This window comes from Fusarium keratoplasticum, chromosome 8, assembly GCF_025433545.1.
Source record: "Fusarium keratoplasticum isolate Fu6.1 chromosome 8, whole genome shotgun sequence".
NCBI lineage: Eukaryota > Fungi > Ascomycota > Sordariomycetes > Hypocreales > Nectriaceae > Fusarium > Fusarium keratoplasticum.
This window is the reverse complement of record NC_070536.1, coordinates 2163405-2176168: the sequence shown is the minus strand read 5'-3', so window position 1 is coordinate 2176168 and position 12764 is coordinate 2163405. Positions and strand designations below refer to the sequence as shown.

The 12764-nt window shown below is 54.7% G+C and overlaps 2 protein-coding genes across 2 annotated transcripts; one reads left to right on the top strand and one right to left on the bottom strand.

The window, feature by feature from the left end:
* Positions 1–3692: 3692 nt before the first annotated feature.
* Positions 3693–5564, top strand: NCS57_01048500 (uncharacterized protein; the record flags this gene model as incomplete). Its single annotated transcript, XM_053060230.1, has 1 exon — positions 3693–5564. The coding sequence occupies one exon, from the start codon at positions 3693–3695 to the stop codon at positions 5562–5564; it is 1872 nt and encodes a 623-aa protein (XP_052910624.1).
* A 1963-nt stretch (positions 5565–7527) lies between these two features.
* Positions 7528–12294, bottom strand: NCS57_01048400 (Pentafunctional AROM polypeptide; the record flags this gene model as incomplete). Its single annotated transcript, XM_053060229.1, has 2 exons — positions 7528–7593; positions 7651–12294. 2 exons carry the CDS (start codon positions 12292–12294, stop codon positions 7528–7530), a joined length of 4710 nt encoding a protein of 1569 aa, XP_052910623.1.
* Positions 12295–12764: the final 470 nt, after the last annotated feature.

Here is a 12764-nt window from a genome sequence, read left to right as displayed (position 1 = left end):
GCAGGAACAACTGTGCCGAGGCACCTAAAATCCGTAGACTCCGCATCGGATTTTGGATCCCTCTTTCTTCTCGGCCGGCTTGCACGGCAGATGAAGGACGGAGGAAACGGACATGGATGGAGTAAAAGATGATACTAGCTGACGTTGATTTTCTCACGCAAATGAAAACAAAGACATTAGTTGCTTTGAAAGACCCCTGCGCTGCTGGGGCTCATGCTACCAAGATACACTCGCACGTTTTTTCTCGATCCTGGGTGGCACCCAGCTGAAGGAAAAACGGCACACCACTACCTAGTACAAACGCATTCGCTTACCCCCCCTTAAAGGTAATCACGAAAGCACAATGAATAGATACAAGAGCCCTAGATTATTTTCTAATATTATGATATGTATTTTTTTTTCCTAACATATTTTGTCATATTTATGTTAATTTATTTATCATCTTTGATAAGATTCAGTCAACCTTCTCTGGTGTCCTGGTGTACCACTTATTCCTTCACCCGCCTGGGTGAACGAAACAAGAGCCTCCACTTGAAAAGGCTGCCCCACGCGGAGACACCGAACCGTGCTAGCTGGAAGGAAATGGTCACCCAGCACCAAGGAATCGCACAAGATGCGGAATTGAAATGCACGACCCGGCTTTCGATGATGCATGGAAGCGTTATGGAACATGGCATTTCTGGAGATACGCCTCCCCCACTGGAGCCGGTGCGCTTGCCTTACCACGAATGTTGAAGCCTCTGCGGCCCGACCGCCCGTAACGTAGCATGGACCCCACGCTTTGGGAGCCGTTTGCTCCAGCATTTGCCATCAAGTCAGCAGCACAGCTTGCTACTACAGATCGGTGGCTCGGGGAGCTCAAGGAGCTGGATCGCTCGAGACTCGGAGATCCACAAACTTGCATCGTTGTATAGAGCTCAGGAGCTGGGCTTGCCTCATCTGCTTCCCTGGCTGAGATGCTGTAACGTGCTCAATACCACATGCCCCGACAAGCCACCGGCAGAACTCAGCTGCCTACGCAACTGCCAGGCAGATAGATTATTCAGTGGAACGCAGCAGATTTGTTCAGATTGTGCTGCCCCGAGGCCAGCCGGCGGATCGCCCGGCTCCAGCCGCCGCCGTTGCGGGTCTCTCGGCCGCCAGCCCTACGCGCGCCCCGCGGGCGGTTAATGGATACACTCTAGGCTGCCCCGGGTGTTATGGCTCACATGTTCAGTTTTGGCTGACGGATAATGTCTTGGTAATTGCCCTTCAGAGTTTTCCAGCTGCGGACTCGGACGGAGCAGGATCGAGATGGACGTCGAGCCTAGCCCGCTTTGGTGTCATGCAACTACGTGCATCTGGATAGTCATGAGCTTCTGCTAAGGTGACTCTTGGAATGAACTCTCGCGACCCGAGCCTGGCACTGACCAGTAAGAAATACCAGTTCAGACGGGTCATGTCTCGTGTGAACGGGCCGGAGAAGGGTCACTCGCAACACCCCGGCTCCAGACTATCGGGTTTTCACCTCTCGCGTGCCTGGCTGGTGATTCACCGCTTGCCTACGAATACGACGGTAGCGATAAAGATTTCAGGCCCACATCCGTATTGACCTTCCTGGATATCGTTTCCCAGACTTCAGCAGCCTCACACCCTTCGTCGTTTATTGTCCTAGTCTGGAAGTCTTGTCCGAAACCCAGGAAGCTAGAATTTGCATGGAAAGCTGGAACGATGTTTAGCCGCATGCCGGAAGTCCCGTTGTCTTGGGTAAGGTAGCTGGAACTGCACTGCTAGGTCCCGCGGAGGAACGAAAAAGGCTGCAGGTGGATGGTCCGGATTTTCGGAGATGGGTGGGACGGATGTTGGACGAGATCGATCTGGGCGGCCTGGGCATGGACTCTGAGCTTGTCTAGTCCTTCAAATTGGCAGGGTTGTGGCTTAGCCAAGGTCAAGCCACATCCCTGATTGGCTGGGAACACAAACCCGACCAAGTCCGAGGGCCGGAGCGGGTCGGTCAGGCCGAAGACCTTGTCACGCATCGGCGGACCTCCTCTACGATCTCTCTACCTATCACCATGGCACCTCTGGGTATTTTCTTGCACATTCGAGCTAGGGGGGAAGGGAGTGTGACTGGGTTTTTGTTCCTGCGTTGCGCTCGCACCAGCCTGTCTATCCTCCCCCCTAGAAGGGATGGGATGAAAATTTTTTCTTCCCATCAACCTTCACCCTGTCTAGTATTTGCTCCGTTCCGTTGGGAATCGACATGCCGGGTGTTGAGCAAGGTAGAAGGGACGCATGGCCAGTCACACCATCGAATGTGTCATGCGACGGGTACCATAGCGGAAGAAGATTTTTTAGCTGACAACACCCTCCTATTCCCGACCTTAGCTCAGCAGACTTGTCGAGTGTGGTTGGCTTATCTAAGGTGACTCCAAACAGCCGACATGGATAGGACCACTCTGAACCAACATACGACAGCACAGCTCATGTGACCTCTACGCAACACCGTCATGTGACTCCAACCTGGTGGAACGACGTGGAAATGGAGTGTGGCGGATGCCGACGGATTGGCGCTGGGGAGAGAACGACAACGTATTACCAACGACGGAAATGTGGCTGTGCGTGGCATGCCGCGCTGGACAGGGATCGTCTTAGAAAGCGAATAAAGATGGAAGATCGGCGGGGCCAGACTACGTCAGTGGACGCGGTTAATACGCACGAGGAGAAAAACTTGAGTCGCAGAGCAGGGCTGGCAAGGGCTTTCCAAGGAGAGTGGCAGAGGGATTGGGGGTGGTCATTGGGTGCTTGGCTTGGATGGGCCGTGTTGGCGTCGGAACCCTGGAGCGTTGGGTGCGAGCTGGCCTTGGCCCTTGGAGCCAAAACCTAAAGATACGTACCCTTGTTCTCTGCATCCCCGGAGTGGGCTTCGCGCGCTGCGGGCGTGAGGCTTGGTTTCTTGGGAGGGCTCCGTCTAGCTGTCGGACTTCGTCCTTCGGGGGCTCGTCTCGCGAATGGAGGGCGGCTGATACAGCCAAGTATATCTGGCGCGGCATCCTCGGCCTGGCTTTAAGTGATGGGAATATTTGAAATCAGAAAACAATCATCCATCCTCTGGAGCAACCGCCGGAAGCGACTCGAACCATCGAGACAATCAGCAGTTACATCAGCGCCCATCGCAGCATCACCGGCATCATAAATCACCAAAGCATCAATCAGCAACCGCACTAGCTGCCCGCCGCTGACCTAGCGAAACGAAAATAACGGCTTTTACCTGACGATTGTACGAACCACCACCAACACACAACGTACACTCCATCACTTTCACACCACACACACCACAGCCACACGCCCCTCCAATTCGAGTCCACACCACCCTTGCATCCCGGGTTACATACCGCACCGACACTCACGTCTTTTGCTTTTTTCTCAGTCGGTACCCGGGCACAATCCAGCCAGTCATCCTGTCCAGATCCCGGATTTGGGGCCTGTCCTGTGCATCATCAAGTGGGACCTTCAGGGTCTTCTCTCGGTCTGTGGGGCTCGCTCTGCAGATACATCGGCGCCAGTCCATCATCTGTCTACTCGTTTCCATCTTGGTATTCCAGTTCACTCCCGGCTCACACGGGGCCTTCTTTCTTAAAAGGAGAGCCATCCCGTCTTTTTTGCCACTTCCTTCCCCAACTTTAAACACAATTATTCTTTCCTCAACCAACATGTTATCGATCCCTCGCCTTCCTCAGCAACAACTTCAGCTTCAACAACAACACCAGAACAACTCTTCCAACACTCAACAGTATCCATATATCCAAGACTGCCAGTCCGAATACAACCCAACCGCCTACTCAGACTTTTCACGATCGAACTACGAGGACGAGCTCGCCGCCTTGAGCCAGCAGCTTCCCTCAGACCTCATGCAGCCCGACGCCTGGGGAGCCATCGCCCATCAGACTCCCAGATTCTCCCGCGCTGCCCATCAACGCGAGTCATCATTGTCGTCTCTGGGCTCTTCAACTGCTGGTCCTTCTTCTCCATTTACCCACAACACCTCGAATCCTCAGATCGCCATCACCGACGTCCACGACCAGAACGGTGTCAACCCTTCCTACTATCAGCTGGCGACCAAGTCAATGGGTCCCTACTCCGGCTACCAGTCCTGCGGTGGCATGGAGCATGCCATGCCTGAGCTGGCATATCCCATCACACTCGCAGGTCCCAGCAGCAAGCCGCGGATGGATCGGGGATTGATGCACGCCCCCGACTTCTCCGGCTCAACGCGATCACATCCTGCCTCGGTGGCGAGTTCCATCGCAGGTGACTCACCTGCCACTCCCACAGTTGGCGAAACCGAGCACTCGGAGAGGAGGCGAAAAGGTACAGATTTCCTTCTGGACGGAGGCCTCAGCGACCAGCGCTCACAATTCCTCTCAATAGGTTACCCCAACGCACCCAAGCTTGACAGGACCATGACGGATGTCTATGGCGATGAGCTTTACAGCCCCAACTTTGCCATCACATCTACTCCTCCCTCGCAAGCGCAGATGGCTGTCTCTCCCACAAACGATGTCTTCAGCCAGCGACTCCACGCAGCCAACAGCCAGCACCTGAGCGCTGCTCACTCACCGGCCTCTAGCACTTCCCGAGACAGATCGCCTTTCCGCGCTGGCTCTCCCCTGGCGCCTTCGCCGGCTCATGACTTTAGCAATGCCGCGTTCGCGCAAAATATGCCATTCAACTCAGCCCAGCGCATGCGCGAGCAGAACAAGGCGCAGCACGACGCGCAGTTCATGCAACAGCAAATGAGTCAGCGACATGAGCCTGAGACCCCAAAGACAATTTCGCCCAAGGACGCTATTCTGGAGTTCAACGAGCCTGAGGGCGAGTCCAATTTCCCCTTGTTTCCCCAGGGTGCTTCTGGTTTCGAGATGGACCACTTCGCGAAGGGCATGGTCAACCATGGATCTCAGGATCCTTCGATGCACGATGCTAGCGCCAATGGCCACTTCAACTTCCTCCCCACACAGGCGCCATCTGGCATTGTTGTACCTCAGCAGTATCCCTTCATCGCGCATCCCCGCACCAGCAACGAGACCCCTCCCCGCCTGAGCTCCGCTGGATCCAGCTCCAACGAGTCACGAAACACTACCCCTGCAACCCGTCCCAGCAGTACTACCGCAGACGGAGGCACCTACACATGCACATATCACGGATGCACTCTGCGATTCGAGACTCCTGCGCTTCTCCAGAAGCACAAGAGAGAGGGTCACCGCCAAACACAGGCCCTGGGAAGTGCTCGTCCTCGCGACATGGGCATGACCTCGAGTCTGCTGAACAGTCAGGCTGGGCCCCATCGCTGTGATCGGATCAACCCGAGCACGGGCAAGCCCTGCAACACCATCTTCTCCCGGCCCTATGATCTCACTCGTCACGAAGACACGATCCACAATGCCCGCAAGCAAAAGGTGCGCTGCGATCTCTGCACCGAGGAAAAGACCTTCAGCCGGGCGGATGCTCTGACGAGACATTACCGGGTGTGTCACCCGGATGTGGAGCTCCCGGGCAAGCACCGGCGACGCGGCGGCGCCTGAAGTGGGCGTTGAGCGGCTCGCAAGGCTGGCATATCCCCGTCCCCGGACCATTGACTCCTGCCACCGGCCACCCCTAACTCGCTTGACAAGATCCAGATACCAGCAGAGCTGGGACCGACGGGTCTTCTCACGCAACAGATGATGCTGCATGACGTGGACCACGGTCGAATTAGGCTTGGCATTGGTGGACCGGTCGATGCGAGGTTTCAACCTGCTTGAATTGGGTTGGCTGAGGGCAGAAAAAGCGACAGGGCGGCCGGGCTCCAACGCGGGCAAGTGGGTCTCAGGGTCCTCATGCAGGAAGGGTCCTCCCGACTGACGTCATGGGCTGCGCATCGACTCAGGCTGTGACATCACTCGCCCCCGCCCGACCTGTCGCTCAGCCATCAGCATCACTCCCCAGCACTCCTGATGATGACATGGCGTCCGTCATGGATACGGCATGTTCATTCTGGAGCACCCTGATCCCGAATTTTCTTTGTCTGGCATCTAATCGAAGGGCATGGAAGCAACGCTGGGTGTACTTCCATCGGCCCTGATGTAACTTGTACATTACTTACAAATCCAACAAAACAATTACACGGAATGGCCACGGCACAGCCCCAGGCTCGACTTGGCCGGCCGGGAACGCCTGGGCTGTGCTTTGCGATATTGGAAATCATTTGGGAATCGGAAATCGGAAACCGGTCTAGACAAAAAACAAACGAGCGAGAGGGTCTTTTTACAGCGTCTTTTGTCATTCAATTTTGCAATTGGGTATCCTCTATGGATTGGTCTGCATTTGGTGCTTTGGTCTGTTTGTCACACGGGTCGTTTTGGCCTGTCTATTTTTGTTGGCAGCGGATGCTTGATCCGCATGCAAGAGCGTGTAACGGTGTGATTTTGGGTCATGACTGCAGGTTGGAAACATTATGGGGTCATACGATGTCATGACACTGGAGAAACGACCAAGAGCGGGTCGATCAGCTTGAACTTGGTTTTCGATTTCCTTGGCCTGTTGGAATTTCGCGTGGGTTCTAACCCAAAAACTATATCCATAGATGATGATGATGTATGATATAATTAAAAGAAGGATTGACAACTTACAATCGAAGCCTGTCTTAAATGTGCCTTGTGTGCTTGGTTGTCCAGTAGAAGCTCTACGTGTTTATCGAAGCGAAGGGGCATGAATCTTGAACCGCCCACCCCTCAGATCTCCAGAGGCTGATAAACGGTTGAAGCTAGCCCTGTAGATCCAAGCCCCGTCACAATCGATGATTGATATGCGTTTGATGATGGAATAGAGCTGGGGCTAGAGCTCCAAGCTTCCCCGGTTAGCGATCTGCACCGAGCTCATGTTCCTTGATGTTGTCACCGTTCCTTGGGGACCGAGACATATTACACAATGAGCGAGCCACACTCCTTGTGACGTCGCCAAGATTTGCACTTGGATGAGCGCATCGAGTTCGAGGTTACTTGATCGCTGTTTTGGGGCAGAATGACGATGTCTTGCATTTGCGGACGCTCTAGGGGAGCAGATCCAGAGACAGCTGTAGCACGTAGGTTATTTTCGAAGGGAAAGGCTTCCATCGAGGCTGGCATGGCAGGGGAACAAAGTCTCCGCCTTGACGCAATCCCGGCGCTGGAGGTGGGATGCTCTGGCGGGTGGTTGTCTGTAGTACTGTATTACGAACAACGTCACATCTGGAGATTTGCTGATCTGGTTTCACTTACAGTAGAATGGCATGTTGGACCATGCGACACATTACGGAGCGAAGAAAAACCTGCCTCATACTGCCGGACAAATTGTCTATTCTGAATATTTCTCTATATCCACCTTATTTTGTGTTTTTGCAATCTACATGGCAACTATCTGTTCCCATTCTCGTAGCTGATCCATTCACTATGACAAGTGCGCTCCATTGCCATCACCATAGTTACCCACACGCACCTAGTATTGTTGGCATTGAACGTTGTAGACCCTCTATGAACCGAGGACGGCCGAACGAGCGTCACGGTACAAGGGCGTGATGCCAGTCCACAGTTCAAACTAAGAGAGCATGTTAGCTACCTGATTACACACTTGTGATTGCAAAGGTGAACTCACTTGATACCAACCCTGAGACGCCAGAACCTCCAGACCGGGGATAGTGGTCCAGTTGCCTGCCTCGTCCGCCAGCTGCATAATCGGGGTGTGGCTAGGCTTGTAGGCCATCTCGAGAAGAACACGACGCTCTGTGCCCACAGCCGGTCGGCTGAGCAAAGCACCGACGAGCTCTTGGAGACTTGGGTCGATGGGTCGATCAGCTGGGATAGTGCTGATGACGACATTGAGGTTTGAAGACACCTTGTCAGCGTCTGAAGCCTGGCTTAGACCTTGCAATTGGTACTCAGCTGGGAAGTCAGCTGCGAGCGCATCCGCCTTAGCCTGGTTTCGTGCCGCAATGTAGATTGGACCAAAGCCGAGGGAATGGAGGGCAAAGATGGCGGCTCGAGTAGTGCCACCTGACCCAACCACCATGGCCGCTCCCTTGGTCTCGGAATCGGCCTGCTCCTCCACTCCTTCGTCACGAAGAGCGTGAACCATGCCCCTCCAGTCCGTGTTGTCTCCCTGGAGACGTCGACGCCCACTGGCATCAGCCTTACCTATCGGCACAACAGTGTTGACGGCACCAATCGTACGCGCTGCTTCCGAGAGCTCGTCGACTTGGCCCATGATGTCCAGCTTCAGAGGGATGGTCACAGAAGCACCTCCAAAATCAGGTGCCTGCAGAACCTCACGAACATCCTGGATGTTGTCCGTTTCCAAACGGTGGTACTGGTGAGGCAAGCCTGTCTGGCTGAACAGGGTGTTGTGAAGCGCAGGCGACCGAGAAGCTGAAATGGGCTTTCCAAACAAGTAGAAGTTGCATGGATCTAGGTCACCCAACAACGCCAGACCGCGACGGATCTCAGCCGCCGACATCTGCCCAGGTGCAGCCTTGAAGGGCAAGGCAGGGTGTGAGACGGGCGTCAAGAACTTGTTGAGCACGCGACTGAGCTTGCCCGCCTTGCCCATGTTCATGGCGATCATCGGCGTCTTCTGTGCCTCCTGCATCCTGCTCTTGAACTTGGCGAGGTCAAAGTTGTCTTCGGAGCTGCGCGCAACGCCAACGAGCTTGATAATGTCACCGAACTGGAGGGCACGGTTGTAGAATGGAATCCAAGAAGCATTCTTCCATGACATGGTGCCCTGGGGGTCGTGGTGTGAAGCAATGATGCGTGAGTGACCGCGAGACTCCGTGACGGTCTGGATGATGTTTTCGGGCAAGGTCATCTCAACATCGACATACTCCATGCCCATTCGGAGAGCCAAGCGGTAAAGCTCAAGACCTTCCTCATAGGCCTCGTCCGGGAACTTCCCTCCCTGAGACACGGTTCGTAGAGTGAAGACAATGGGCTTCTTGGCCAGGGCCCGAAGGATGGACACTTGTCGTGTGACTGAGTCAACAGACCGATCCTGAAGGAGATCAACTCTCAACTCAACCGCGTCGGAGCCGACAACAACTTCCGGGATCAAGCTAGCCGCCTCGCCCAGATCGGGAACAGTCAGAGACACAAAGAAACTGTGGTCCTTCTCCATCACATCCTTGAGATGCGTGCTTCTGCCTGAAATGGAGGACACAAACTGCCGGAAATCATACGGAATCTCGCTCTTCGAGCCAGAGGACTCGGAGTGCGGGCTGTAGTAGAGAAGGTTGCTGCACTCTTGATAAAAGTCTTTCCGGCGGAGATAGACTTCTCGGATCTCGCTGGTGTAGGCCGGGCGAGTCTTGTCTCGCATCAGGTACTCCACCACCTGTTCTGTGTCACGGTGGATGAGCAGGACATTGCCACCATTTCTGCCATAGTCCTTGAGGAGCTGCCTGGCCTCGGGCGTTTCGACCAGGCCACCGCCACAAGAGAAGATATGGCCGTGTGAGTTCTTCGCCATCACGTCCTTCAGAAGAGACAACTCGTCCGCTCGGAAGCCTTCCCACCCACGGCTGCCTCTGATCATCTCGGGAATCGTGCATCCAGCCCGTCTCTCCAGCTCTTGATCCAGGTCGATGAATTTCCAGCCCAACATCTTGGCCATCCAGTTGCCAGCCGTGGTCTTGCCGGCGCCCCGCATCCCAATGATGAACACTGAGCGCTCCATAACCGAGCTCTTGCTATCCTCCTCATCAGCATTGGCGTCTGGCTCATGACCAACCATGTCAACCTTGAAGGCCTGCGACAGGATGTCCCACCAGCCAGGCCATGTCTTGCCCACACACTCTCGTTCAGTGACGATGACGGGGCTGGGTGATGCGACTGCGAGCACACTGAAGCTCATGGCAACACGGTGATCATCGTAGCAATGGATGCCAACCGTTGGTGCTGAGATGCCACCGTCCTGTCCCTTCCCGAGAACCTCAATACCATCATCAAGTTCGTTGCACTGAACACCAAACTTGGCCAGCTGGTCCTTCATGGCCGCAATTCGGTTACATTCCTTGACTCGCTGGTTGGCAATACCGGTGATCTGTGTTTTCCCGGACGCCACAGCAGCCAACACTGATGCTGTAAGGAATGCGTCCGTCATGGGTTCCATGTCAACATGAGGCAATGCCTTTAGCTCACCAGGTGCAGGGCCAGTGACTGTGGTGGAGTAGTCCGACTGGTTGACGGTGCAGCCCATGGGCTGCAGCACATCGACAGCAAAGCGAGCGTCGCCCTGGAGCGACTTTGACCCAATGTTGGGAATAGTACATGTTGTACCAGTGATGGCAGCAACCGCCAAAGGATAGGTGGCAGAGCTGGCGTCACTCTCAATGATGTACTCGCTTGGGTTCTGGTACTGGCCCTGAGGGATGTGGTAGGTGTTCGGTTCATCCGGGGAAGCAGTCACATGAACGCCAAAGGATGCCATCATCGAAATCGTCATGTCGATGTAAGGCTGGGAGATGGGTTTACCACCCACCAGGCGTAGGGTCACCGGGTTCTTGGCATAAGGAGCTGCCATGAGGATTGACGAAACGTATTGAGACGAAACGGTGGCCGCGAGCTCGATGACACCTCCCTTGAGTCCCCCGGCCGCATCAACGCGCAGGGGAAGGCTGTTTTCCTTGCCCTGGTATTCGATCTCAACGCCGTTCGAACGTAGAGCATCGACTAGCGGGCCGATCGGACGGACCTTCATCCTCGCATTGCCAGTAAGGATGGTAGAGCTGGCACTTTCACTTGGAGAGCACAGAGCGACGACCGTGGTCAAGAAGCGGGATGCTGTTCCGGCGTTGCCTAGATAGAGAGCCTCCTTGCTAGCCTTGAGGCTCCCTCCCTTGCCATTGACAACCAAAACCTCTCCGGCATCCTGCCAAGAGTAGGAAGCTCCCCCAAGCTGATGAATAGCTGACAGCATATACTCGGTGTCATCTGAGTGAAGGAGATTCTTGATACGGCAAGATCCCGAACCAAGAGCTGCCAGGACCAAGGCTCGATTGGAGATGCTCTTGGAACCCGGTGGGGTGACGGTGACATCCAAGTTGCTTGGTACACCAGGCGTCACTTGGATGGAAGGCGACAGAATAGTTCGGATCGTCTTGTCGTCGACAACACTGGCACGGGGCTCGTAGCACTTGCCGATGGCAGACAGGAGCACAATCTTCTTCTTTTGGCCATCGTTCTTCTTGTCGACTCCCATCTTCTGAAGTAAGACGTCGACAGGACACTTCTTGCCAGCAGTCAATTTGACAACGCGCTTGTCATGAATTGAAGTTGGGAGATCATAGCTGGCTATGCACTTGACAAGCCTGGCGACAGCACCCGGGCGCAGAACACCTAGATAGCGAGCCAGCTCGGCTTCTTTGACCATGCCGATTGCCACAGCTTCTCCGTGAAGCAACTGGGGCGTAAGAATGGCCTCAATTGCGTGTCCAATGGAATGGCCAAAGTTGAGGAGGTTGCGAAGACCACCCTCACGCTCATCGCTGGAAACAACCTCTGCCTTGACACCCGCCGATCCAATGACAATGCGCTTCAGCACATCCTTGATGGGTGTCAATCGGCCTTCGCCCTTGGATCGGACGCACTCGAGGATGTGAGCTGCCGACTCCTCAAGCACGGTGAATTCGGTTTCGTTCCAAATGGCCGCAGTCTTGACCACCTCGGCCATGCCGTTGATGAACTCACGGACAGGAAGGGTCTCGAGGAAGGTCAAGTCAATGTAGATGCGCTTGGGCTGCCAGAAGGCGCCGACCAGATTCTTGCCCATTGGGGTGTCAATGGCAGTCTTTCCGCCAATGGATGAGTCAACCATGGCCAGCAATGTGGTCGGGACTTGAACAAAGCGAACACCACGCATAAAGGTTGCTGCGACATAGCCGATCATGTCACCCATAACACCGCCACCAAGGGCGATGATGACGGTGTCACGAGTGCATTGTTGCGAGAGCATCCAGTCTTCAATCTCAGCCTTTGTCTCCCTGCTCTTGGAAGCCTCACCCGGAGGAATTGTGTAGGTGAGCAGGCGGGTCGCCTTGCCCTCGGCGGCGGCCTCGAATCGAGCTTGGAAGGCGGGCACATAAGTGCCGAAGAGGTTCGTATCGGTGATCAGGACATATGTCGAGGTTGGGGTGTTTTGGAGGAGGTCGTCGGCGACAAAGTTGAGCCAAAGGCCATGATCAACAATGATATTGGCCTCGCCCAGAATCGAGATCCGCTCGGGACCTGGTTTCTTGGCTTCCGCCATCGCGAATAGTCACAAGTCTCAGGATGGTCAAGACTTGCCTCTTCGTCAAAACGGCGCTGCAGATTGAGGTTTGCGGAAGGTCGTTTGGTAGAGGTGGGCTGTCGTCGACCACGCAGGGATCCAATTATGGTCGGTGAGTAAAAAATGGAGGGGTCTCCCCGATCACGGCGCTAGGTCTGACTCCATGACGAGGAGAGGCTAGCCAGTCAAGTACCGATTGTTCAGGTACCCCGCCTGATTGATCTGCAAGGGGCCTTCTTACAGGTACCGAAGCGAGGTACAAGGTACTGTTGGTACCTTGGCTGGCTGCCCTCTCAGAGCAACCTTAATGGTAATGTGGCCCGAACAGCGGAGTGACCCAGCAAAACACGACCAGAGTCAGCCTACCAGGTATCTATTGCAAAGGAGGGCTATCCTTGTGGATTACCTTAATCTATATATATTACTTATATTATTATTCTTAATAATAA